The 23,791-nt window shown below is 39.8% G+C and overlaps 1 protein-coding gene across 3 annotated transcripts in view; it reads left to right on the top strand.

Moving 5' to 3' along the window:
- The window catches only part of LOC141742387 (transmembrane protein 263-like), a 206,575-nt gene that overhangs the window by 875 nt on the left and 181,909 nt on the right, over positions 1-23,791 (top strand). The window contains exons 1-2 of one of the 3 annotated variants that reach the window (XM_074584558.1): positions 11,718-11,807; positions 13,372-13,462. In XM_074584558.1, coding sequence (XP_074440659.1) covers positions 13,393-13,462 — 70 coding nt within the window. In that variant the 5' untranslated portion in view covers positions 11,718-11,807; positions 13,372-13,392. Of the gene's footprint in view, positions 1-11,717; positions 11,808-13,371; positions 13,463-23,791 lie in introns of those variants that run through there. The other 2 variants (XM_074584557.1, XM_074584560.1) reach the window with 2 other exon arrangements.

The following is a 23,791-nucleotide window of genomic DNA, read 5'->3' as shown; positions in this document are numbered from 1 at the left end:
TATTGGGGTGTTTCCCCATTATGTTCTTTCTGATGCATCTGTTTAATTTGCAGGTGTATGACTTTTTAAAGGCTTCCCCTCTTGTTAATCGGTCTGAAAAACGAGGTGCACCAGTCATTCTCTGTGTCCTGAATTTGTCTGGCAGTAAAAAAAAAAAGGTATCGATTAGCTAGATTGTAAGCTCTTTGAGGCAGAAACTGTATGTAGCTATGGTCTCTACCTTTCGTGGAGTAATTTGGCTCAGGCCTTCCTCCAAACCTCTGAAGTAAGTATGTGTTAGAAGTTCCCTGGCTTGTGCAGGTTTTGGGTTCTGGGCAGCACACGTGTCTGTCGCTCAGGTTAAGGATCATCTCTGGGAACAAGGGGCTCTCAACTGTCGCTGTCTGCGTGGCTAGCAGAGGGAAGAAAAGGGGCAGTTTCCAAGTACATGAAATAAATATATACAAAAAAGAAAGTTCCCCTCTGTGCAGTGATATTTATTTGTTTTGCTTGTGTTCAAAACCTGATAGTAAAGAATACTTTTTTTTTCTTTGAATGCTTGTTAGTTCAAATCGTGTGGGAGAACAAAAAAAATAATAAATATATATATAAGGCAATTCTTGGTAAACAGTGCTATGGCCCTGGGTGAGTTGTTGACTTACACTGCAAAACAAAAACCTCAAGAGTGCTGGCTGAACAGTACATCCAGCTTGAGGCCAAACATGAAAAGATTTCCTTCAGCTTCTGTTTTATTGCATGCAGAGTAAAACACTGATTATTCTTGCTAAGCCCATTACTTCTGCTGAATTCGTCTTTTGCCCCACCAGAGTGGGGAAAGCCTCTGGCTGTTTTAGGTGGTCTCACTCAAAATACAGCAAGATGCGAGTGGAATCATGTTCTTCTGATTGTAAGGAAAATGTGTGTATTTGAGGGAGTATTTTTTAAATTTTTTTTTAACCAGTCATTTGTCAAATATAGTCTTGTATAGAGCTTTTCAGTATAAAAGGGTTCACAGTTTTATCTCTGAGTGAGTAATTTCTTTCAGTGTATATTTCTTTCCATATGTACCACCTTTTGCTATAACAGTTGTCTAGGTTTTCTTTATGTGACATCATTCCAGATGCATGATTTAAAGTCTTAGGCTGGGGGGGTGGTAATTACATTTTTAATTAACAAATGGAATGCATCAAAGTGTTTGTGCACAGGTGTTTTTACCCCTTAAATGGGGGAGGAAGGGAGAAGTGGGGTGGGGGGGGCTGTCTGTACAGTGTGGGAATTAGTTCTGCATACATTTTGTGGACCTGCTCACAAATAGCTCGATGTGACTTTAAAACAAATCAAAGTTTGAGTTGTTGATCATTGCACATCAGAACCAAGCTTTTTGAAATGTCATCTTGCCTGTTTCTCCCCTAATTGCTGTTACATCTTGGGAAATACATTTGAGTTTGTGTGTATTTAGCAGTATTGGTTCTGAGCCTTTCTCATTGATGCAGGCTGCTGAGAAGGCAGAGCTGTCAAAGTAAAGCAAGTTAATGCTAGTATGTACAAAGATGGTCTGCCTACTTACAGGAGGGAAGAAGCAGGTCAAGAAAAGTAAGTGGTAACATCTGGGGAGTTCTGCTGTGGAAGTGATCCTTTCGGGATCCATCACTAATGTCTGATTGTTGCTGAGGAAACTGAAGCTTGATGTATTTTATTTTTAAGTAAATCAAATGACATAAATAACCTATTAATAAGGTAGAGTGAAATAAAGTAGTGTGGCAAAATCATACTTTAAAGCTTGAGGTGTTGAAGCTGGATTGGATTCAAAATAGTCTCTGTGTACTTTGTTTCTGTTCCCATCTCTTTCAACTGTTGGCAGTGCTGAAGGATGGTATCTCTGGGCTCTTTCAGGCTATGGAAAATATAAAACTGGTTGAAGCCCTTATTTCCTGCACTGCGTGACAGGAATGAGAGGCAATCAGCTTGAAAGTGGTCCATTCCTCTCTAGGAATATTTAAGTGATATGTGATGAATACACCAAGAACGTTTGCTTTCCTTCAAGGGTAGATCATCTTGGTGGCAAGGAAATACACCTTTTCAGGCTGCCATAGGAGCCTGGGTAACTGGTCTGTCGGAGGGGAGGGCAGTTTCTTTCATTAGGGAAGTGGAGAATTGTGGGGAGATGACCAAATCCCCACACATCCATCACTGACAGCCACCTATTACTGTCCCACAATACAGTATGTTTCCAGTATTCTTCTGTTGTGACTAAGCACTGGATTTCTCAGGTCTTAGGCAGCACTGGAGAACGTGCTTGTGTCTTTGCTAACAGAACCTCTTCATGCCTTACCTTCAACCAGTGAATGAGTGGGGGCATTGGGATAGTCCCTGGTGGCTACATGGTATAATTGGTGCTGCAGTGACTGCATCTAACACTGCTCCTGTCACTGCTCTACCTTAAATCCAGCATCAGAGGAATTAAAGGCATTGAGAGTATCAGGTTGTAGGGAAGTTCATGTTTGGGAAAGCAAGCTTAAGATGTGATTTCAGCTAGGGACCTTCTCCCCATTTTATGGAGTTGAAGTAATTCTCCAAAGTAGAATGAGAGCTTGTGGTGCGTTGGCATGTGCCCACATTTAAGTTATGTATTTTTGGGATAAGACAGGTGTCATAAATGTGGCATTTTCCTTTGAGAAACTTATAGCTATATTTAAGAGAACAAATGTGAACTTAGTGCCTGTAGTTGTTCTGTTTTCTGACTGGCTGTGATACTTGATGTTGGCAGATGAATCCTAGAGACCAGCTAAAGGCAAGGTATTTTGAAGATGAAGTACCGAAAGTTACAGAGAGTCTGAGTAAATATTTCTCTTGCTTGTATTTACAGACGGCTCTGTTCCTGAAGGATGTCATGGATTGTCCTGTCAAAACTTGATGTATATGTAACTTTTTTTTTTAACGTGTCTCTGATCCTGTTTAGCAGGGCTCTTGTCAGTTGAAAGGAAAAGTACTTGGGAAAGAAACAGCTTATAAAAAGATGAGACAAGAGGTACTGCTTTCTATGGAGTGTGTAATAATCTTTTTTTTTTTTTTCTTTCTTGGCATGTAGTCCTAAATTTGTTATAGGAAATAAGAGGAAAGTGAATGTAAGAGAGTAAATGGGAACATGGATTGTATATTCTGTAGATAATTCTGACTTTAATATTTGCCTACGATTGGTCGCATCCAGTTCTCTTTATCGGCAAACTACCTTACAAACTTTCTGGTAGTTTTCCTTTCCCAGTGTTTCAGCTGAATTTCAGAGAGATGGGAAGAGGTTACGTGCTTTCAAAGTTTCTGGGCAAGGTACATGCTTACATTGGTGAGGGCAGTAGTAGAGCTCTTGAGCTGTTTCTTCAAAAGAAATGTTGCTGGTTGAACTTACTGGAAGTCACACAAGTGGCTTTTTCTTGTGTTAGCAAGTCTTACAATCTTAACACTTCTGTGGAGCTGCCTAAGGTCTAGTGCAATTCTTGGGCTTCCTTTCAGTCTAAAAAATCATTTTGGAGGGAGTCTGTGCACTTTGCAGATCCTCAAAAGTAAAAAGCAGCCACTGCCAAAAGCTACTTCTGCCAGAATGAATTTTTTACTGTTAAGTTGTGTTGCTTGTGTTCATAATGATCGAGTGTTTTCTCTATCCGATGGCTGTTTAGTTGCTGAGTGAAGTAACTCTGGTTGGAACCTTGTATGCGGCAAGTTGTGATCTTACTTACACTTCTCACAGTTATTTTGAAAGAAAATGAGATCTGTATGAAGCCTGAAATAAAAAGGGCATTATTGCTGGCAGCGCTTCTGGCTGTCAAGTTTAAGGCATGCAGGCTAGGTGTGAAATTGGAGAGCTTGGTAGTATCAGAAGATGTGTTTGCTCTGTAGAGTAAGTAAATATTTTATCTGAAATGTTAAAACACTACAACAAATGCACAGAGCAACAAGCAACACTGAGATGAAAGAACTCTGATCTGAGTTAAAACTCATTTGTGAGGAAGGAAATAGACTTAGCTACCTAGCCATCAACAAAATCAGTTAAAATTTGTGTGATAAATGCATCATATTACAGTCTCCTAGCTAATTCAGAAATGTTTGATGTTTTGCAGAAAATGCATTTTGAAATTTGTAATGAGGTAAGGAAACAGAGACAAGTTCTGGAGCGAATAAAATATTTTATTTTTAACCTCAATTTCTAGTATTTAAAATTATTTTGGGTACTTTTGGAACAACTTTTTAACTTTAAATGGATTTGCGGCATTATTTTTTTTTTGGTCTAATTTTAAAAAATGAAATTAACATTTTTGGCAAGATATTCAGACTGTTCTAGTGATGCCCCTTGTGACTCTCTTTTTGGGGGGAGTGCTAATTTTTCAAGCTGGGTACATGCTTATGTACTTTGAATTCAAGTTATATTGTAGAAATCACTATGTTCTAGCTGTAAGAGCCCTTGAAAAAATTACTTAAATTTCAACTAATTAAAGCCAAAACTGTTGTGCACTTTTAAGGAAATAAATGCATGGAAGCCAGGTAGTTCAAGTTGGCCATATGAAACCACTGTTACAGAATACTGCTTAATGCATCCTTCCATGAGTGTAGGGGTTGCGTTTTTTTGTGGTTTTTTTTGTTTTGTTTGTTTGTTTTTTTAAATTGTGACCCTGATGAGGATAATGGAAAAAGTACTACTTTTTTTTAAAGTCTCTGCCATGGTTAACAAAATCTTAATGACCTCTGTCATATAGGCTTATATTATTAAGCGAAGGACTTCTCATTTTTATTTCAGACAAATTTCTCATGCTGTCTGCAGCCTTCTAGAGTGGTACGTCTGCATCTCACTAGGAAAATGGAAAATATTCTTTGTGCAGTATGCATTATCTCATTTCTTTAGTCTGAGTAAAACTGGCAATTAATCATTAAATCCACCTATCAGGGACCAGGCTGCAGAAAATACATTTACACTACTTTTGTTAATTGTAGTTATATAGATAGTGCAATAAAACTGCAGGTCATTAAGTGTTACTATTCATTCACCAGCTCAACTGTCTGAGTGAATTTTTTTTTCTCCTGACATCTTTGTTGATGGACGGTGAATGACTGACTGGGTGTAGGAAGGGTTCTTCCTGCTGAAATTACCTAAATCAGTGAATGGTCAGTTACCAATGTGAGTTAATTGATATTTTTGAGATACCGTTATTGGTATTTATTTAATTGCTTTGCTGTGATGCAGGGTCATGCTTTGGTCCTGCGTCATTCCACGTCGCACTATTCTCTGTTCCAGAGTCTGTTAGGTGTTTCTGCAATAACCTTTTCTCCTATGTATTAGCCAGCCCCCAACTTTAATGATTGCTAGTGTTTGGCGTTATGCTGTGTAATGGCGCTTTGCCTTCATGTGACTTCTTTTTTTCCAAACAAATGCAATTCAGCACCGTCAGTTTTTGAATATAAACAGTGTTCTGGACAAGCCATGCCCTTCCTCGTGGAGGTAGTAGTTTAAACTAGAATCGACAGCAAATTACGCAGCCTCTTTCAGGGTAACTTTTCAGCCTTTATGCTCCTTTTGATATTCCACGGTTGACCTGCCAGAGCGAGAAGCATTCTCTTTGGGCCAGGCCAGTATGTGATGAAATGAAGCGTGGTTTGTTTTTTGAAAAACAGTCTTACTTTCTTTCTGTGCTAACCTATTGATTTAGTAGGTAAAATTCCGATGGAAAACAAATGGTTGATCAAGACAAAATTCAATACAATAATTAGTTCAAAATCCAGAACTGTCTGAACTACCCCTGAGCAGACTGTATTGGCTTTTGCTGTATAAATGATGGTATCTGCCCCATATAAAGTGTAAATGTAAAAAGTGTAAATCAGGCTGTTTACTGGGTTGCTGAATAGAGAATAGATTGTGGTGTCACTAGTACTGTTGAAAAGTTATTTATGCCAAGTAAAGCCTAATTAGGATTACTCGCAGTACAAAGTTGTTTTATTGCTGTAGAAATAGGATTTGACTCTCTGCTGAGAACAATAGAACTCAATCTTGATTTGGAATTTGCAACATGAAAACTTGCTCTTGTTGGCTCTCTCCTCCAGTCCTGTTGTCAGGACAAAATTAAGTGTTGCTAAAATCATGGTGTCCCTAATGTCTTTCTCCAAATGCAGAGAAGAGCAAGGAATCTAAGCAACTCTTCTAGTTCTTTCTTACAACGCACTTTGAACAAAGTGCTATAATTTTACACTACTGTCATCCTCAGCATTTCTATTTCTGTACTTTCCTTTAGTGTTCTCGGGGATTTATAACTGCAACTCAAATTCCCCTTGGGCTGAAACCTGGCACAGGAGCTCTCATTATGAGTGAACCTTGTTTTGCAAAATTAAAAGCAAAGCATCCATCAAGAGGCTTTCTTAAACCTACAGGAAAGCGAAAAAGAATGTTTATGGTTGCAGATCAATTTTTTACCCTCTGCAGGAAAATTCCAGCTGACTTTGGAAACCCCTAAGGTGTGGGTGTGCAATCAATAGTGATGGCAGATTCAGTGGAACATTCCTATTACATTTAGAAAATTCTAAATTAAAGTCTTAATTCCCCAATATGCTGAAAATTCATTGCTGAAGTAAAAGCTGCAGCTGCAACAGGTACTTACCTGACAAAGGTACAGTGATAGTTTTAAACTTGTTTCCACTGTCTGAGCGTGGTTATCCAAGCAGTAGTGTAGAAGGAGGTGGTTGGGTAGTTATGTGCTTCAGCTGAAGCTAAGTACCTGTAGACCCCCTGGAAAAGGGAGCCGTCATGTTGAAGTTCCCACCCAGTGTCTGCTTGTTTAAATTTAAAAAAAAACAAAAACAAAAAACCCAAAACCTTGGTTTCTGTAGGAATTGAGGCTTTATGTGATTGTGTAGAAGCAGAAAGGACGTTCTGAGCCACAAGCCACTTTCAAATATGGAATATTTTCGTTTGATTAAACATGAAATATCAAAGAATTTCATGAGGAACTTTGTAACAGTGATTGGATAGAAGAGAGATCCCAAATTAACACTGTCATTAATGATGTCATTGTAGGAAAGCCTGATGAAGGTCAGCTTCATTATTACTGGATCTGACAAGCCCTTTGGCATCTGCACGAATTGAGCCCGGTCATAGTATGTATCTCACCTGTTTGGAGGAAGTGAACCTGGAATGGGAAGAGCTGCGGTCTTTGTGGTTTTAGGAAGGGGTAAAGTACGCAAATGTGCAGGAAACCGTGTGGTTTTTAGTCTTCTGGGCATGCAATAAGCATTCTTTAAGCATAATGCAAAAATAGTCAGTGCTTTCACTAAGATACTTAACATATGTCATTGTAGTTTCCCAAAGCACTTAACACACTGGCCTATATTTAGGGATTGCTTCACTTGTTTCTTCCCACAGATCCTCTGAGTCTTATAATTCTTTAGAGGTGCAGAGGTGTTGAACTGTGCCAGGAAAGCTTATGAGTGAAATCACAGATGTGGAGGGGTGAAGCCTCTGCTGCCACTAATTTTCCTCTGCTAAATTGCTCTATTGGGATTGTGCCTACATAGAATACCAGGTCTGAAAGTCTGAGTTAGGAAAGACAGAGAACATGTGATTTAGGCTGGCAGTTGAAGTTTTGCATAGAATGAGGTAGGTCTGACCTTGTGGGCTCTTAAGGACAGGCTTTACGAGGAATGAGGCAGTTTTGAACAGTGAAAGAAGTGAGATTCTAGGCTCAAGTCCAGAATGGAAATAAATGTGAAGATGAATGTCAGAAAGGAAGAAATTAAAGTGCTCAGGAACAAGAATGGAAATATGAAGATCTAAGTCAGGAAATAAATACCACTTTCACTTGAAAAGGCACAGGGAAAGTAGTAGCTAAAGCTGTAGATTTTAGAATAATTTCCAAAGGGTAGTCTCAGAACTGAGACACTAAACTGCCGCTGAAGACATCACTGTGGGTTTTACATTTCTCCAGCATGTGTTCTGCAAGGGGGAAATGATTACTAATAAAATTCAGTATACTGGAGAAGAGTATTAATGTTGTGGGTTTTCTTTTGTTTTTGCTTATCTGGGGGACCTTCGTTGGTTGGTTGGTTTTTGGTTTTGTTTTTTTTAAGAATACTGTGTTTCCAGGGGATGGCAAGAAGGAACAGAATTGTAAGATACGTTCTTCTTGGTTGGGAACAACGGTGAAGTGTCTTTCTATTAGTCGTCATAAACTGAAGGAAAGTTGAAGTTATTTGCCCCAAATTCATTCAATTTTAGTAATAATTTTTCACAGGATGGACTCTTTTTATTTTTGATTCCCCCTCAGTACCTTGTGGAAAACAGTGACCCTCGCTAGGTAGGAGCCTTCTTTCTGTCATGCATTGATTTATCACAGCACTTGTAAAATATGCAGTCTTTAAATATACTGAAAATACAAGTGTATCACTGAAGTTCTGGTCAGAATTATTCTCAAAAGTATTGTATCCCATGGAAAAGCATGAGGTTTAGTCTGAAATGCTTGTAGGTGATTTGTCACACTTGTTTAGTTCAGTACTGTCAGTCTTCTCTATCCATTAATACATAACCTTCTACAAAACACGGTATAAGGCAGCAAACAAACACTAATTTACCGGGTCACAGCAATCCATGATATTTGAGTTAAACTGCACTGTAAGGTCAGTAGTCATACAGTGTGATCAGAGTATAGGATAATATGTTCTCCGGGGAGTTTCCTTGAGAATCCCTGTAGGTTTTTTCTCTTGATCTTTATCATTTGCTATGTTTATACACAGCTTTTCAGCTTCCTTGTAGTTCATTGAAACTGTTGGGAGGGACAGAGTGAGCTACTTTGGAATTGATACATCCATAACTTCAGTTTGGAAGGCTGGCTATTGCCTCTGCTTGAGTTGACTTGCTTCTGGTCAGCTTAGGTCTTGTTTTAAAATATGACATATAAAAATTGCCACTAAACCTTAATAGTGCTCATAGTCAGAAACTCATCAACTGCTGAAAGGAGTGGTACGATGTGTTTGCTTGTGAGAGCAGGGACCATATCTGGAGAGCCAAGCATTTTTTCTTAGTTACATGTTCCTAGGCTCCATGGCATAACCTCGCTATTCCTGTGATAATACCTGTTTAAGTTTGTGCTTCTGCAATGGCTCTAGTGAGGAAAGGAACTGCAGTCTCAACTAAAAACGCTATACAAACCCTAAATAACTGAAAGAATATTGTATAGTTAATAATCTACTGATATTTCTGAACTGCTGATACATCTTCCTGTGTCCAAGATGCTTCTAGAGGGAACATAAAAGCAACATCTGCATGCGTTACTTCTTCCATGGCTGCAGCTCGAGAGGATTATTATAGAATTGCTGGACACTGCATGGCTGCTTACCTGCAAGCCGATAACTTATACAGTTGTGTGCATCCCATTCTCTTATTTGTCTGTCAAGGATCCTTAAGAACGAAAAAACAGATGTAACTGATGCCTCGTTTTTGAAATTATAGTATTAAAAAAAAAGTTGAGACCAACAACTTTAACTATAACTTAGTTATAAATCTTCTTAGAAGACAATTTCCTGAAATTTTTGATTGCTGTACATTACTGTGCTGCCAGAACTGCAGGTATCTTAAGTATTGATTACCAAGCTTGCAGTAGACCTGGTGAATTGAATGCAGCAGATACAACTAGAAAAGCAATGGCTAATATAAGATACACAACCATTGTAAAGAGACTTTATAATTTTGTTAATAACACCTGTCAGTGTTTGAGCCTTAAGTATTACTTCTAGGTATGGATACGAGAACCTAGGATCTCATCTACTGTTAACTGTTTTACATTTTAATTACTTAGTGAAATTCAGTGCCAGCACTGTGCACAGTCATTCACTGGTCTCAATGATTAAACTGATAAGCTGAAGTCTGATGAACACACATATTTACAAGACTATTCCTAGAAGCTCCCTGTGTTATAGGTAATTATATATAGTGATAACATATCAATGAGATAAGGACTTGGGTTATTCTACAGAAAACATTTCGAACTTCATTTTAGGAACTAGGAAATCTCAAGATTTCAAGGTTTCTTGCAAAACAAAAGCAAGTAAAGTTTTTGGTTACTTTACATGCTGTGCTCCAGTCTAGACTGTGTTTTCAATTTTTAACATTAAATTTTGCAATAAAAAAAATTGTAAATCATTTTTTTTCAGTGTTTTTTTGGGGAAGATTCTCAAAAGAATACAGGAAATGCAGTTTAAAATATGCTGTGTTGTGATTGTTTTTGAGTATTGGGAAAAAAAGTCTTCAAAAATTCTGGCCATTTCTGTTAGATATTAAGAATGTTCTGTAAAAGTATAGGATTGTGTGTTTTTTTTTCATTGAGATTCCAGTAGCAAGTGTTAAAGGTTTGAACTGGAGGGAAGTAGGTGATGGCAAACAGCATCTCAGCCATGGACTTTAGAGTGGTCTGTAGTGGTCTATTTTCTTCACAGCTGGATTTGTTAATACTAGCTCAAGGCTAAGGTTGGCCTTCAACTAAGGTAAACCTTTGTTTTAGGGTAAGTATTGTCAGTGATAACCAGCATTCCGGAGAGTTGTATTGCTAGTGAACACTGAGTAGTAGTTCATGTATAAGGAAAAAAACCCCGTAATACTGCCAATCACTTTTGATAGCATTTTGCATCCTCTTTGTATTTATGTAGATGACAGCAATTGTAAGCTCAAGGTGCATCGCTTTCGTGGATTGTTGTTGGAGAAGCCACTGAGCGTCTTTGTCTCATGGTAGCGAAGTGAGACTACTGACTAACTTGAAGTAGGAAAGACAATGTCTTTCTTACTGGCTTTTCTTAGTCCCTGGAAGTCAGATTGTCTCCTTGGGCAGCGTAGAGTTAGTAAGGACTTAAGCTTTGCCTTGTGCAGAGGGGTCTGTTACTTTTTTTTTTTTTAATTAAAATAATTTTGTTGTCACAAACTGGAAAGTACAAGCTAAGGATTTGAATTTGAGACCTGTCCTGGTTCCGGTGGGGATAGGGTTAACTTTTCCTGGTATTCCATGCCATGTGAGCCACGCCCACCCTGAGCTGCCGGGGGAGGGGGCAGGAAGTTGCTGCTTAAAAGCGGGCTGGGGCGTCCCGGGTCCGGCCGGTCGGCGAGCGGCGGGGAGCGGCGGTTCCGTAATTGCGTTTGTATATTCCCCTGTCCGTGTTGTTGTTGTTTGCCTGTTCCCTTTGCTGTTCTGTTAAACTGCCTTTGTCCCAACCCAAGAGTCTTGCCTTTTCTTACGATCCTTCCTGTATTAGGAAGGCACGTGCGAGCGGCACGTGGTTCTTTGTTGCCATCTGAGGCTAAACCACGACAAGACCACTTCTAGTTTAGGAGTTCTTATAGTTGTGGTTCAGAATGTTTGCAAGGCAAATATTCATACATCATATCTTACCTGTCTACATCTTTTATATGAAAATAAACATTCTGATTTGGTACACTAATGTAGCCTTGTCTTCTCCTTTCTCTGCTGTAGCATTAACGGGTAGGAAAGACATGTATATAAGTACGTTGCTTGTGGTTGATGTAGAAAGTTATTCAAATACATACTCTATATTCAATTTGTTGCTCCAACACAGAATTGTTTACGCATTCTTAAAATCTAGATCACATTGGGTCAGACCTCAGCGTTGATAATCGACGTCTGGGTTTGTTTTTTAATTGGACTAAGGCAACTTACTACTATCTGTACCCTGTGGTAAAAATATTTTTTTCTCCTTTCCATAACAGCTACTACAAGGCATGACTTAATGTTTGAACTGTTCATTGGCCGAAGCTGGGCAGGTGATACCAGGTGCTTTTAAATGCGGAGAAATAGGTAAATAGCTTAGATAAAGCTTGCATAGTCGTGGATGACAGAAATCAAGGTTGCGACAGTGACACTAACACAATAGACATGTGTTAGTGTCACCCGTGTGGTCTGTTTTTCCCTGCTATCAGAGTCGTGAAAACAATGTGCTGGTACTCCTTGTTTTCATGTCCATTTTGTTGAAAAAATGGTGAATGAATGAAAATGTAAGCTACTTGTGCAAAGGAAGGAATTTAAAAAGTGTGTTAGTCTTTATAACGTGCAAAATGAGGATAGAGAAAGTAAGCAATGCTCTTGGGGGTAACCTTGCAGTCACGGGGTTTGGAAATTATGAAAAGAAATACTGCAGCTTTAGTGCTATGAGCCCTTTTTCTTCCTGAGTTCAAATAATAAAATCTTGCAAGCTGTTGATGTGCCAGTCTGTAACCTTCCAACTCCATATGTTAATACACATTTTCAGATAGTTCAGACTACAAACCCATTCATGTTTTCAAAGTGCACAAAAGCCTCATTTCCTAATGACTGCTAAGTTTCTGATTTCACTCTTGACTGTACTAGCATTCCAAAAGAAGAAAATTGGTTAGATTTTTTTTTTTTTAAGGAGCACTGTAGCTATGCCTGATGTTTACTCTGCTGTTACTTTTTTCTTGAAAAAGAGGGGGCTGGGGGGGAAGAGCAGACAGTGTTTTGGTGGTGTTTTTTTTTTTTCTTTGGCAATTTGAAACTGAAAATGTAACTAAAAGTAACTTTTACAGTTCCACAAATCATGAAGATATTGTGTGTGCAAAGTGAGTTCAGCAGCCTTAAATACAAGTGAATGCTAAGTCTACAAATCCGATAATTCTGCTTACATCCTTCCAGAAGCAACACTGCAGACTCTTTCCAATATCCTGAAGGCTGGAAAGTGGAAATGCAAAACTTTGGAGGGCAATCTGGTAGTTTGTCAGGAGCGGTTAGTTTAGCATGTTACACATGCAGGCACAAATGCATGTACAAGGGGCATGTAGGGGAAAACTACATGGTCAGTGGACTTTGGTGGGTTAAAAGATCATAAACCAGTTTCCTTTATCTTCCTTTGGAAAACAAGGTGTGGGATCATTAGTATAACCCATATTGAACTCCTCCTGTATTCAACAGGCCACAGATGTTTCAGAATCTAGTCTTGGTAAGACAAATCAAATACTCTATTTTTTTCTTGAAAACTCCAAGTGATGGTGAATCTGCTGCTGCCCGTGGTAAATGGGGATTTGAATTTATTATTGCATTGCGTGTTTTAGAAATAGTAATTTAGAAATTGTGCTTCACCGTTCAGTTCCTGGTCTTCAGTCTACTGAGACGCTTGTAAGTTTGCTTGCTAGCTTGAAGGGTCCTTTTTTTCTTTTTTTTTCTTTTCTACCCCCTTCCTGTAAGTAATTTGACTGCAGACAGATCTCCCAGCAGTTTTCTTTTTCATCAGCTAAAGTGAGCTCCTTATGTCCGTACTATCTGGCATATTATCTAATCCTATAATTATTTCTGTGGTTCCTTTCTGAACTTTCTCCAGTTTACCTCCTCTTGCTGTTCTGTTCTGCAGGGACCTAGCTTAGAAACACAGATGGTGGAAGATGAAACTGAGACAACAAGTGAAGAACTGCCTCCTCATCTGCGGGAAGAGCCTCCCGAAGGTACAGTACTAGCAGTCAATATAAACTCTTTGCATTAAATTGGGGAAAATGTTTTGGCCAAGGAACTCTTATTTATCTACCTATCTATCTGACTTGACAGCCTACCTCTGCCTGTTTTCTGAGAGGGATAAAGCTTTGTCAATGCTGACAGCTGAACTAACCTCCAAACCAGAGACCTAGCCTTTTGCGTTAAAACGAAGCTGTGCCCACTGAGGTGCAGACATTGTTCTGCATTCTCTTTTAACAGTATGGTTTTTGATTAAAATTGTCCTGCTTGATCATCCTGTCTGTAGGCTTAGGAATAAAAGGCTTCCTGTACTGTCTTGTTTGTGATGTTTTGAGCCTTCATTAGGGAAGACTTCCTAAGCAGTCATCTATTCTTTCCTTACCTCTCTCTGCAGCATCCTGCTATTGAAATTGTCCCCAGCAGAGACTTGTCAAAGTTAGGTATTCTAGTGATTTTGTTTCTTTCCACCATCTCTCTTGGAAGCCAGGTTAGCCATCTGAGGAGGGAGGCAGTGAGACGCTGTCAGTCAGTAGGAGGCTCAAAAATGCCAATTTTAATTAAAAACCTTGTTTGCAATGACATGCCCTGGCTTTATACAGGGAGCGTTTTTTTCCCCCCTGTGTCAATGTTGCAGACATTGTATACGTGCAAAAAAATAGGCGTTGTGTTCTTTTGAATAGAAACTGCTAACATTGCCGCAAGTGATGATACGTTTTGAGCTTTGTCTCCATTTCAGTGACTTTTAAAACACAATCACTCATAATCGCTGTGGATGGCTTAAACAACCCAGAGAGTGCAGAGATTCTTATTAGCAACTTACTGTTAAAATACCATGACATGTCTCTAGGAAACATAAATGTGTTTTATATTTTTCCTCTAAGAGAATAAGATGCTGATACAGCATTTATACTGACAGCCATTCTTAAAGGGAATATGAACCAAGTAGACGGTTTTAGGAATTTGCTGCTCCATCACTTCTTGTTGAAGTTTTCTCATTAAGTTGTAATTTCTTGTTCTGCTATCTCATATACTCTCTGTTGGCAATTACAGTACCTAGAGGTAAGTGAAAGACAGGTTTCTTTTTTGCAACTCTATAAAGCCAGAAGGAAATAAATGTGGAAGATATTGTGATTGCTGAATATATACATGCAGAGAATATAATCTTGATATTTCCCACCCCCCTCACCCCCCCATCTTTGTAAGCAATGCCAAGTCAGCATGTAATAACAATGCATTGTTGAAGTAAGAATTCTGGTCACTAGCCTGAGCAGATGATTACATGAGCCTGGAGACCATATTCTGAAATGTAAAACACAGGAGATCATCTTGTCTCAGCAGTTTATCAGGAGTAGTCTCAGATTTTGGACTATGGCTTTGAATTGTGTAATCAGAACCGTGTGTTTTTTAATGTGGCTAAGTATTTTTGCAAACCAAGTTTTTGTAATTGAAAATGTTTCCTTCTGCCTGCCTGCAACCCTGCTGGTTTGAATGACGATGAAAAACGTCAGTATTAACATTCTGCTTCTGTGACTTGTTGGGTGGTCTGGGAGAGTTATGTGCTCTGGATATGCCCACTTTGCCAGGGTGAGGAAAAAGAACTGTAGCAGTTGAGTTGATGTGATTAAGCAGTGGTACAGTAAATACTGTGAGTTCTTTTAAAGTCTGAGCTCAGTATGTACTTTTAAAATTTACAACAATGCTAGGAGTAGCAAAATAGGAGGGACATTGAGAGCACAACCGAAAATAGAGATTGGGAGGGGAGGTGGAAAAATTGCTCCTGAAAGAGCCATCAGGATTATGCTGAATTTAGAGCTGACTCTGTGTATTAGTGGAGCTGAGTAACAGGAGTCGTCTTTAGAAGCTGCTAATAGCGTAGACCAACTGGAATTACTGTAAGGATCATGTAGTTGCAGGAGTGATTACAACCATCCTGTGAAAGAAACAGATCTCAAGTTCTTTTACTATTAAATGCCATTCAGTGCTATGTTCTTGCTCTTTCTACTGACTTCTGGTTTCTTCTGATAGCCCTTTCCTAGTTAAATCAAATGCTTTGCAATAAGTAAATAAACTGTGATGTTGTGACTGCTGCACTCTTGTTTCCTGGGATCTATGAACTGGAGACTGTCTGCTTGCTGTATGGTAATGAGCGCGTCAGGGCTGGAAAGCTCTCCAGAGCCTGCGTCTTTCTAGTGCAATCCATTATTTCACCAGATTGCATCATAGTGACTTCATTTTCCAGCTTGCACCAGTGCATTTACTCCCCTCCTGAAAGGCGAAGAACTGGAAGCACTGTGCCACGCAAATATCGCAGTGAAATACAAGGTTACCCTTCAGGGATTGTCCTGTTTCTGAGCAGTGTTGGCCTTCTACAAAGAAAAAGACAATTTTGAGTCCATCACGTACATAACTAAATAGAGTAAGTGTTATGTGTGGGTAATAAGTGGTGTAGAACAGCAAACGGTTTCGGGTGCAGTGTGGCAGCCTGTCAGTATTTGAGAGAAAAAAAAAGTTTTGCGGTTTATAAAGGAGGTTAACCAGGAAATGCCTGAAAGGTAACCAAACAAGGCAGAGGCTAGTGTCTGTGTGTAACATGAAACCGGTTATTTTATCTGCTGTCAAAGTTAACTTTTTTTTTTATATTCAAATAAGTCAACAGAGTAAAAAATACTACAGCCGATGTAAGATCCTGTAAGCGATGTCAGATGTCGGAAAGGGCTTTTTATTTTATAATGAAGGCCAGCGATCATCCATGGCGTTGATATACCGTGCCCCCGTCTCGAAATGAGGCGGAGAAAGCCAGCCCTGGTGGGCGAGGCCGGGGCGGCAGCCGGCTGTGGGGGGGCTCCCCGCTGCCGGGGGGGTGCGTGTGCGCGCGCGCGGGGGGATGTGTGTGTGTGTGTGTGTGTGCGCGCGCGCGCGCGGTGTGCGGCAGCGCTCCCGCCGTGCGGCCCGCGGCCGCGGGGGGGCGGTGCAGGCCCGGCAATGCCGCTGCCGCCCGGCCGCGCCGTGGGCTCCGGCTTTGGAACGTCTCTCGCACCCGCCTCAGCGAGCGAGAGAAAGTATTTAAACCTATTAACTCCTCTCCCGTAAGCTACTTTGTGACATTACAAGGGAAGCTTGCCACGCGTTGTGCCTCGGGAAGGCTGCTTATCCCCTAATGGTATCTTACCTCTTGACTTCATGATCCATCTGCCCAATTCACGTTTTTACTTTTTATTCCCCCTTCATCTTTGCTTTCTCTTCGATCTTGTTAATATGCTCCCTCCCTTCCCGCCCCCCCCCAGTTAAAAGGCAAGTGCGGGGGAGCGGTTGTAATTAGCATTTGGAGTGCCGCTGAGGCTAGAGTGCTTAACACTTCCCAGGAAAGGCTACGTGTATGGCAGAGTTCCTGTCACCAAACAGTAAAGGGCAGCAAGCTCTGGGGAGGAGCTGAGTCTGTTTTAAATGGTATGAAATGCTTTCCTCTTCGCAAGGATTCAGCAGCAGCTGATCTGTGTTGCCACATGTTTGAGCATTGAGCTGCTTTCAGGTAGATTCTATGTGATCTCGAATGTTTCCTGTTAATAACAGTTTGGTCATAGTAAGAGAACTAGATTCAGTTACTCAAGTACAGCAGCACCTTGCTGTATCTGTTGCTTCTTTATCCACCATTTCAAAGTTCTGTTGCTGATCATTTAATACAGTGCACTGTTAATTGTTATCAAAGCCTTACTTTTCTGTCCTTTTCCATTAAGTTTCCCAAGGACGATGATGGCAGTGAAATCTGGTGGTGATTAAATCTTCTGTAATATGATAAATTATGGAACAACAGCATCTCCTTTGTTGGACGACTCGGATCTTAATCTCTTCTATTTGATGAATCAGTGACCCTGACTTTATTCCTGCTTCTTCATCCTGTTGCCAGTAGACTAAGGGAAGTGATTCTTCCCTTTTATGTGGTATTGATGAGGCCACATCTGGATTACTGTGTCCAGTTCTGAGCTCCACGGTATGACAGACACATGTACATACTGGAAAGAGCCCAGCAAAGGGCCACGAAGATGATTAAGGGGCTGGAGCATCTCTCCTGTGAGAAGGCTGAGAGAGCTGGGACTGTTCAGCCTGGAGAAGGTTCAGGGGGGAACTTACCAACGTATGCAAGTACCTTAAGGGAGGGTGTAAAGAAGACCGAGCCACGCTCTTTTCAGTGACGCCCTGTTATAGGACAGGAGGCAGTAGAGACGAACTGAACCATGACTGAACATAAGGAAACACTTTTTCACTGTGAGAGTGACCAAACACTGGAATGGGTTACCCAGAGAGGTTGTGGAGATATTAAAAAGCTGTCTGGATGTGGTCCTGTGCAGCCTGAGCTAAGTTACCCTGCTTGAGCAGGGGGGGGGTGGACCAGATGACCTCCAGAGGTTCTTCCCAGCCTGAACCATTATGTGATGCTCTATCTCATACATGCTCTGTCTGTTTAAAGTCTCTTTCTGAAGTTGCTGCATATATCCCCCGTCAATTACACTAATCTTTTAGGAAAAGTAGCTTTACTCTGTCAAACTGCAAAATTTTAGGCATTTTGGAAATGCATCATTGGTAGATACTGGGATATAGCTGCAGTTTGTTTTGGCCCTACGTTGCTAACTAGTACTGAGTATACTAAAGCTTAGTGCAAGGTGTTATGGCCTGATTGAAAGGCTGTGTCATTAGTTAACAGCAGTAGCCCCTCTTGGGAGTTTACAAACCAGTTCTTTCTTCCATGATCTTGAAATATTAAGCATTAAAATTTTATCAGCCATCCTACTATGACCAATTTGGCAACGAGCCTGAGTCTTGTGTCTGAACTGTCTGCTATCTCTTCCACAGTTTTCAGACCTAGCAGAGATGTTCCTTCTTTGTTGCAGACAGATTGGGCCTTGTGGAGTAAAGCTTTATTAAAAGCAATGGGTCTTAGCAGCTCTGCAGTATATAACAAATCTTGGGAAATTTACTTTCCAAATAACTGTGGTGTTCCTAATTCAAATTGTTTTACACTTGCTGTGGGTAAAAAGCACACATGGATAGTTACTGTAAATCAGATGATTTGCACCAATTTAGAACGTAGTATCTTGTGTGAGCCTTGTAATCTGTCTCCATGGAGGCATATAGCCTTTTCTGTTGTTTTAGATCTTCTGCAAGATAAAAGTATATTGCATACTTCTGTGGGAAGCTTTAGGATTCCTTATCCACAGTTTGGGAATCTCTGATCCAAAGTATCTGGGAGTTTTGTAGATCACTCATTCAGGGTTGTCTTTGGATAAAAGTATTTTACCTAGATGTATTATCTGTACACATTTAACTCAAAAAAAAAAAAAAAAAGTACAGTTGCATTTCAATTGAGGTACTACCATGCGCTTGAAATTTCTGAAATTAATTAGACTTTTAACTGGAGTAATGTTGGGATATTCTCTTATGAGAACATGGCAATTTCTTGAAGCCAGCAGATGCAAAAAGAACATGGCTGTTCAGGCATCTCGTCTGAGATGCAAGACATTGAGTTCAGGTCCATGCTATAGGTGTCTAACTTTGAAAAGGTACATTCCTATAAACAGATACATCTTTGATGAATGTGTGGCGCTTTTCCAACTAGTTTGCTTAGAGTATTCTTTACAGAGAACAGTCTTCATCAGAGACAAAGTTTTATTGTCGGGCCAAATGTTTGCTGCAGTAAGCACCATGCCAAGGTTTAAGTGCTGCAAACTTGAGCTACACGGTGTTTTGCGTGCTTGTGTTGCAAGTAATGTTTAGCATGTTTGTCTCCAAACTGCCTATATCCAAATAACCGTTAAGAAAGCACCTTGGAAAATGATGCAGTTAATAGCAACTCTCTTTCTGTCTTAAGCTCCATACTGAAAACTGGTGCTAGTTCTGGTATAAAGTAACTAATAAAGTTGCATGTGGCACTTAATGTCATCTGTTACATACATATGTAGGTGCATATGTATTCTACCGAATCAATATCTTCAAGAAGCTGTGTGAAGCTGGCAGTGAAAAAATATGCTGTCTGCTAAGCCCTTTTCTGCTTTCCCAAGTCAAATCACTCTCTTCAACATGTTACCTAGTGAGGCCCAACAGTCAAATCCTTCTACAGAGGAGCTCTTCAAATGATCTGCTTTTTTTGTCTAATGGCCAGTTGGCAATGTTCTCAGCCTGGATTCACCTCGGCAGTCCTGTGGTCTTATAACTAAAGCAAAAGACTGGGAACTGGGACAGCTATAATCTATTCCTAGCTCTGCTGTTGACTTATTCTGTGTCATTAGTCAAGTAGTTTGGCCTTCCTTGAACCATAGTATTCTTTGTGTATGAAACAGTAATGACTGTTCTTATTTATAAATGAGGATGGTGAAAAAGCAAATTGTAACTTTTTAAGCTTTTAGAGGTAGAAGATACTTGAAAATTGAAACAGAAAATGTGATCATAATGTATAAATAATACAAAACTTTGCCTGATATAGAACTTGTCAGGGTTTTGGGTTTTTTTTCGAGTCCTCAAAGAGGTGATTGGACTTGTCAGATAACTTCAAATAGAAAGGCAGGTTTCTTAAAAAGCAGAGAAAGAAATTAGCAATGAGGCTGTCTGTTCTTTGGAGCTGGGACTTTATGTACCTGGCGTGTCCTCTCATCTGTAAAAATATTTCCTGAGCTACTTCTGTAGATAGCCTGAGGCTGAAGAGCAACATTTCAGTATCATCTGTCTCTTTTTAAGGCACAGATCCTGTGCAGCCATGCTCTCCTGTTGGCCAAAACAGTTCTCGTTTCTGCAAAAAGAAATGACCTGGAGTGTCAGCTCAGTCTTCCACGTAAAGTCTACCTTAGTATTTCTGGTAGAGTTGTAAAATACTTTCACATCTATCCAAGTTCTAATACTGTGTTTCTGTTTAATTCATCATCGTCATTGTTTTAGTAAAAGCTGAGATTCTTCTTTGTTTAAATTCTCCAGTGGCTCTATTGGCTTCCTCGTGCTTTATTTAATTTTGTTCTCTGGGGGAAATCGGCAATCTGAAATGGGAATAATGCTCAACCAGTGTCTGTGTGTTACCCCTTTTTTCCCCTCTTTCACCCCCCCAAACCCTTGTGTATTACTGCTGCCGTGTGCCTCCTACTGACAACGGGCATCTTCCATTCAGCAGCCGTGTTACGTGGTCTCCTAGAAACAGCATGAAAGCTATTTAAATTGTTTTTATTCCACTTCTCCCTCTGCCCTATTCTTTCCTCTTCACTACTTTCATATGATATAATGAGATGTTACTTTGACAGCTCAGCATCCCTTTTCTCTACCCTACTCCATGCCCTGCAAATCATTCTGTCACTAAGTGTTGTATGTGTGCACCGCATATGCTGTTAATGGCAGCATAAATAGCCTCTGAGTGCCTGGCGGATTCTAGAAGAAAGGTTCTCCTAACTTAAGTGTGGGAAACCTCTTATCAGTGGATCTTGCTAATACAATAACGGTATGAACTGAGTCGATAACCATCTGGTTTTCCCCGAGGGTGTTTGCACGTAGGATGGGGCAACAGTAGTTTTAGCCTTTGCCTTTGCACAGTAAGTAATGTGCATCATCCAAATGTGAAGACATTTCAGGGTGAAGGGCCAGTGCGTCGCCTCTGTCAGAAGATAATATCTTTATCAATTATGAGTGAATGTGTTTTGTTCTAGCAATAGGGTTTTGAACTGCAGGAGTGACAGAATTCTGTTTCACGAGTGAAAGCAATGGATCTTATTACCTGGCTGAAGTGGCAGACACTTATCACTATTTGTGTACTGATTAGAGATGTATGAAATTTTGAATGCAAGAGTATATTCTTTTACAATGTATTTTTCATTTTGAGGAGCAAAGATGTTAACATAGAGATGTAACCAGTTGTTTTTAAATAAATCTTTTGGACTTGCAGTTATCAGTTCTGTTCTAAAGCTTAAAAAGAAAGCAGTTCTTATTTGTTCCTAATGGACTAAAAAAAAAAAAAGGAGGCAGGCAAGTCTCACTTACTTATAGCTACAGTCTGAAGTACTAAATAAGAATGAGCAATGCCGTAAATCCAGGTCAGGAGTGAAATTGAATCGGTATATCAGTGTGTTAACAATCATGATATCTTGAACTGCTAAACTATCAGAGTATTATAGCAGGCAATTAAATCATACGGTCAGTACAGGAGGCTGTTAATTCTGCCTCAGAACGGAGTGAAATGCCCAATTGACATTTCATAAACATCTGTAGTCTCAACCTGGCTGCCTGTCTTGATTTCGGTGTTTTGTGAACAGTTTGAACCACTACGTCGATTATCAGTATCATTGCATGATTGCACCAATCTGGCCTCTCCTGGTCTGATCATTTTGGATCATAAAAACAATCTTATTCTGAAGAGTGGGTTTCTTTTCAAAGCTGTTTATGAACTTTAAGGATGAGCTGTAAAAGTGAGGGCGTTTTTGTTGATTTTCTTGCCCTCTGGGATAGTGTTCTAGAAAAAGATCATAATCTGTTTTGAAATTGGGTAGAACTCTAGAGTAATTTTTATAGAGAACAGTCTTGCACTAGTATGCGTTTGTGGAATTCTCTGTCTCATATTTATTTTCTGATCACAGTGAAGACAAATGCATGTTCCTTAGTAATGTGGAGGATTCTCCAGTCATTGTAATATACTTCTTTGGCATATTATGGGGGATCTGGCCTCTTTCTGTCCAACTGATACTTGCCTGGTCAGAAAGAGTTTAGCTAAGGCTAAATTGTATGTTGACTCCTGTCTTCTTTGTTATGCCCTTTCTGTACCACTAAGATAGTACTGCTTTCAGTTTTTGCCACAAGTATGTAATATTCAGTAGGATATACCTGCTGCAAAAATTTTAGGTGGCTTTATATTTTGGGTCTTGTATTAGGAAAAATTAATGTCTTTTTTCAGATAATATCCAAAAGGAAATAACAGAAGTATTCTTCATATAAAATATTAAATACAGTTTGCAAGTAATGCTAAAAATTTGGCTGTGACGTTTCTGTGAATTGTGAGAGGGTCTTAGGATCTGGTATTGTTAAAAGAATATCTTGGAATCTTCTTACAGTGGAAAGAATAGATTTATAGTCTTGAACTATAACAAATTTTATTTTCTAGCACCTGAGACCTGATCTCTGGACAAGTGAGAGGTGTTCAAGAGGTAGGCAGCAGATGAGCAGTTTGCAATGTAGCTATGTGAGCCATTCACCAAAATACCTGTCCATCCATTTAAGACTCTAGGAAAGAAACTGGTAATGTTGTTGACTTCTAGTGTTTTTACCTTTCTGGAACTTAAGTTTTATTGTAAAGGTATAATAATAATAATAAAGGTTCTGCCCTATGCAGAAGTTCAAAGTCCAAGATTGATTGTTTCCTTCCCCCTTCCTCTCCAGAAATTTGTGTGTGGTGGTGATGGGGTGTTCTGGATTTTATTTTTTATTAATTTGTTTTCCCCTAGGAAGTTCCTATATCTCTTGAGTACAAAATTAGAATAATTGTAGCTAGTTATGTGAAGTCATCCTCTTTGGTTAAGACAGCCACTTGTATATGTATTCACCACTGGAAAGTACGATTGTATATAGTGCCCAGTACTTCTCACTCATCCCTCCAAAAGCCAAAGAACAAAACCCCAAGATTTAATACAAAGTTATTACAATATGTTAAAGTTAGAGCTCTGGGAAATGCAAATTGAGGCTGCAAGTTTAGTTCAGTGTTTTTATAGCTTGAGAATGTTATTGTTACCATTATTGCAGTAGTTTGTTCCTAGCATCTTGAGGGCTGTTTTTTGCTCAAAGTATTTGACTTATTTAGAAGTGGGTAAATGCTTTCAGTCTATGGATCTTGTACCTTTATGTTGGAAAAGGAAAAAAACAAAAACAAAACCAAAAACCTTTACCAAGTCTGAATATTGCCTAAAATTCTCCTTTATGTTATGTAAAGAAAACTGTTTTCTGAGATCTGCAGACATTCAAAAGGTGATTAGCTGAACCCAGCTGTAATTAAAATACAGCTTGGTCATTGGTTTAAGCTTAACGTGTGCCCACACAGCTACTGAAATAGATGTTCCTGCATTCCGCCCTGGCTCCAGGTTACTGGTTTTTCCCCACTGCGTGGCCACATGTGGCTGGTTCCTAGCACAAAGGCAGCAGAGCACCCCAAGAGAGACGGTGCCTCCTTCTGGAGAAGGTGTGGATGTGACTGGAGCGAGTTCATGCTCATGTCATTCATAGAATCATAGGGTTGGAAGGGACCTCTGGAGAACATCTAGTCCAACCCCCCTGCCAGAGCAGGGTCACCTTAGAGCGGGTTGCACAGGAAC

Source organism: Larus michahellis, chromosome 4, assembly GCF_964199755.1.
Source record: "Larus michahellis chromosome 4, bLarMic1.1, whole genome shotgun sequence".
NCBI classification, from domain to species: Eukaryota; Metazoa; Chordata; class Aves; order Charadriiformes; family Laridae; genus Larus; species Larus michahellis.
The sequence above is the reverse complement of the archived record's forward strand: the minus strand, read 5'-3'. Positions and strand labels throughout refer to the sequence as shown.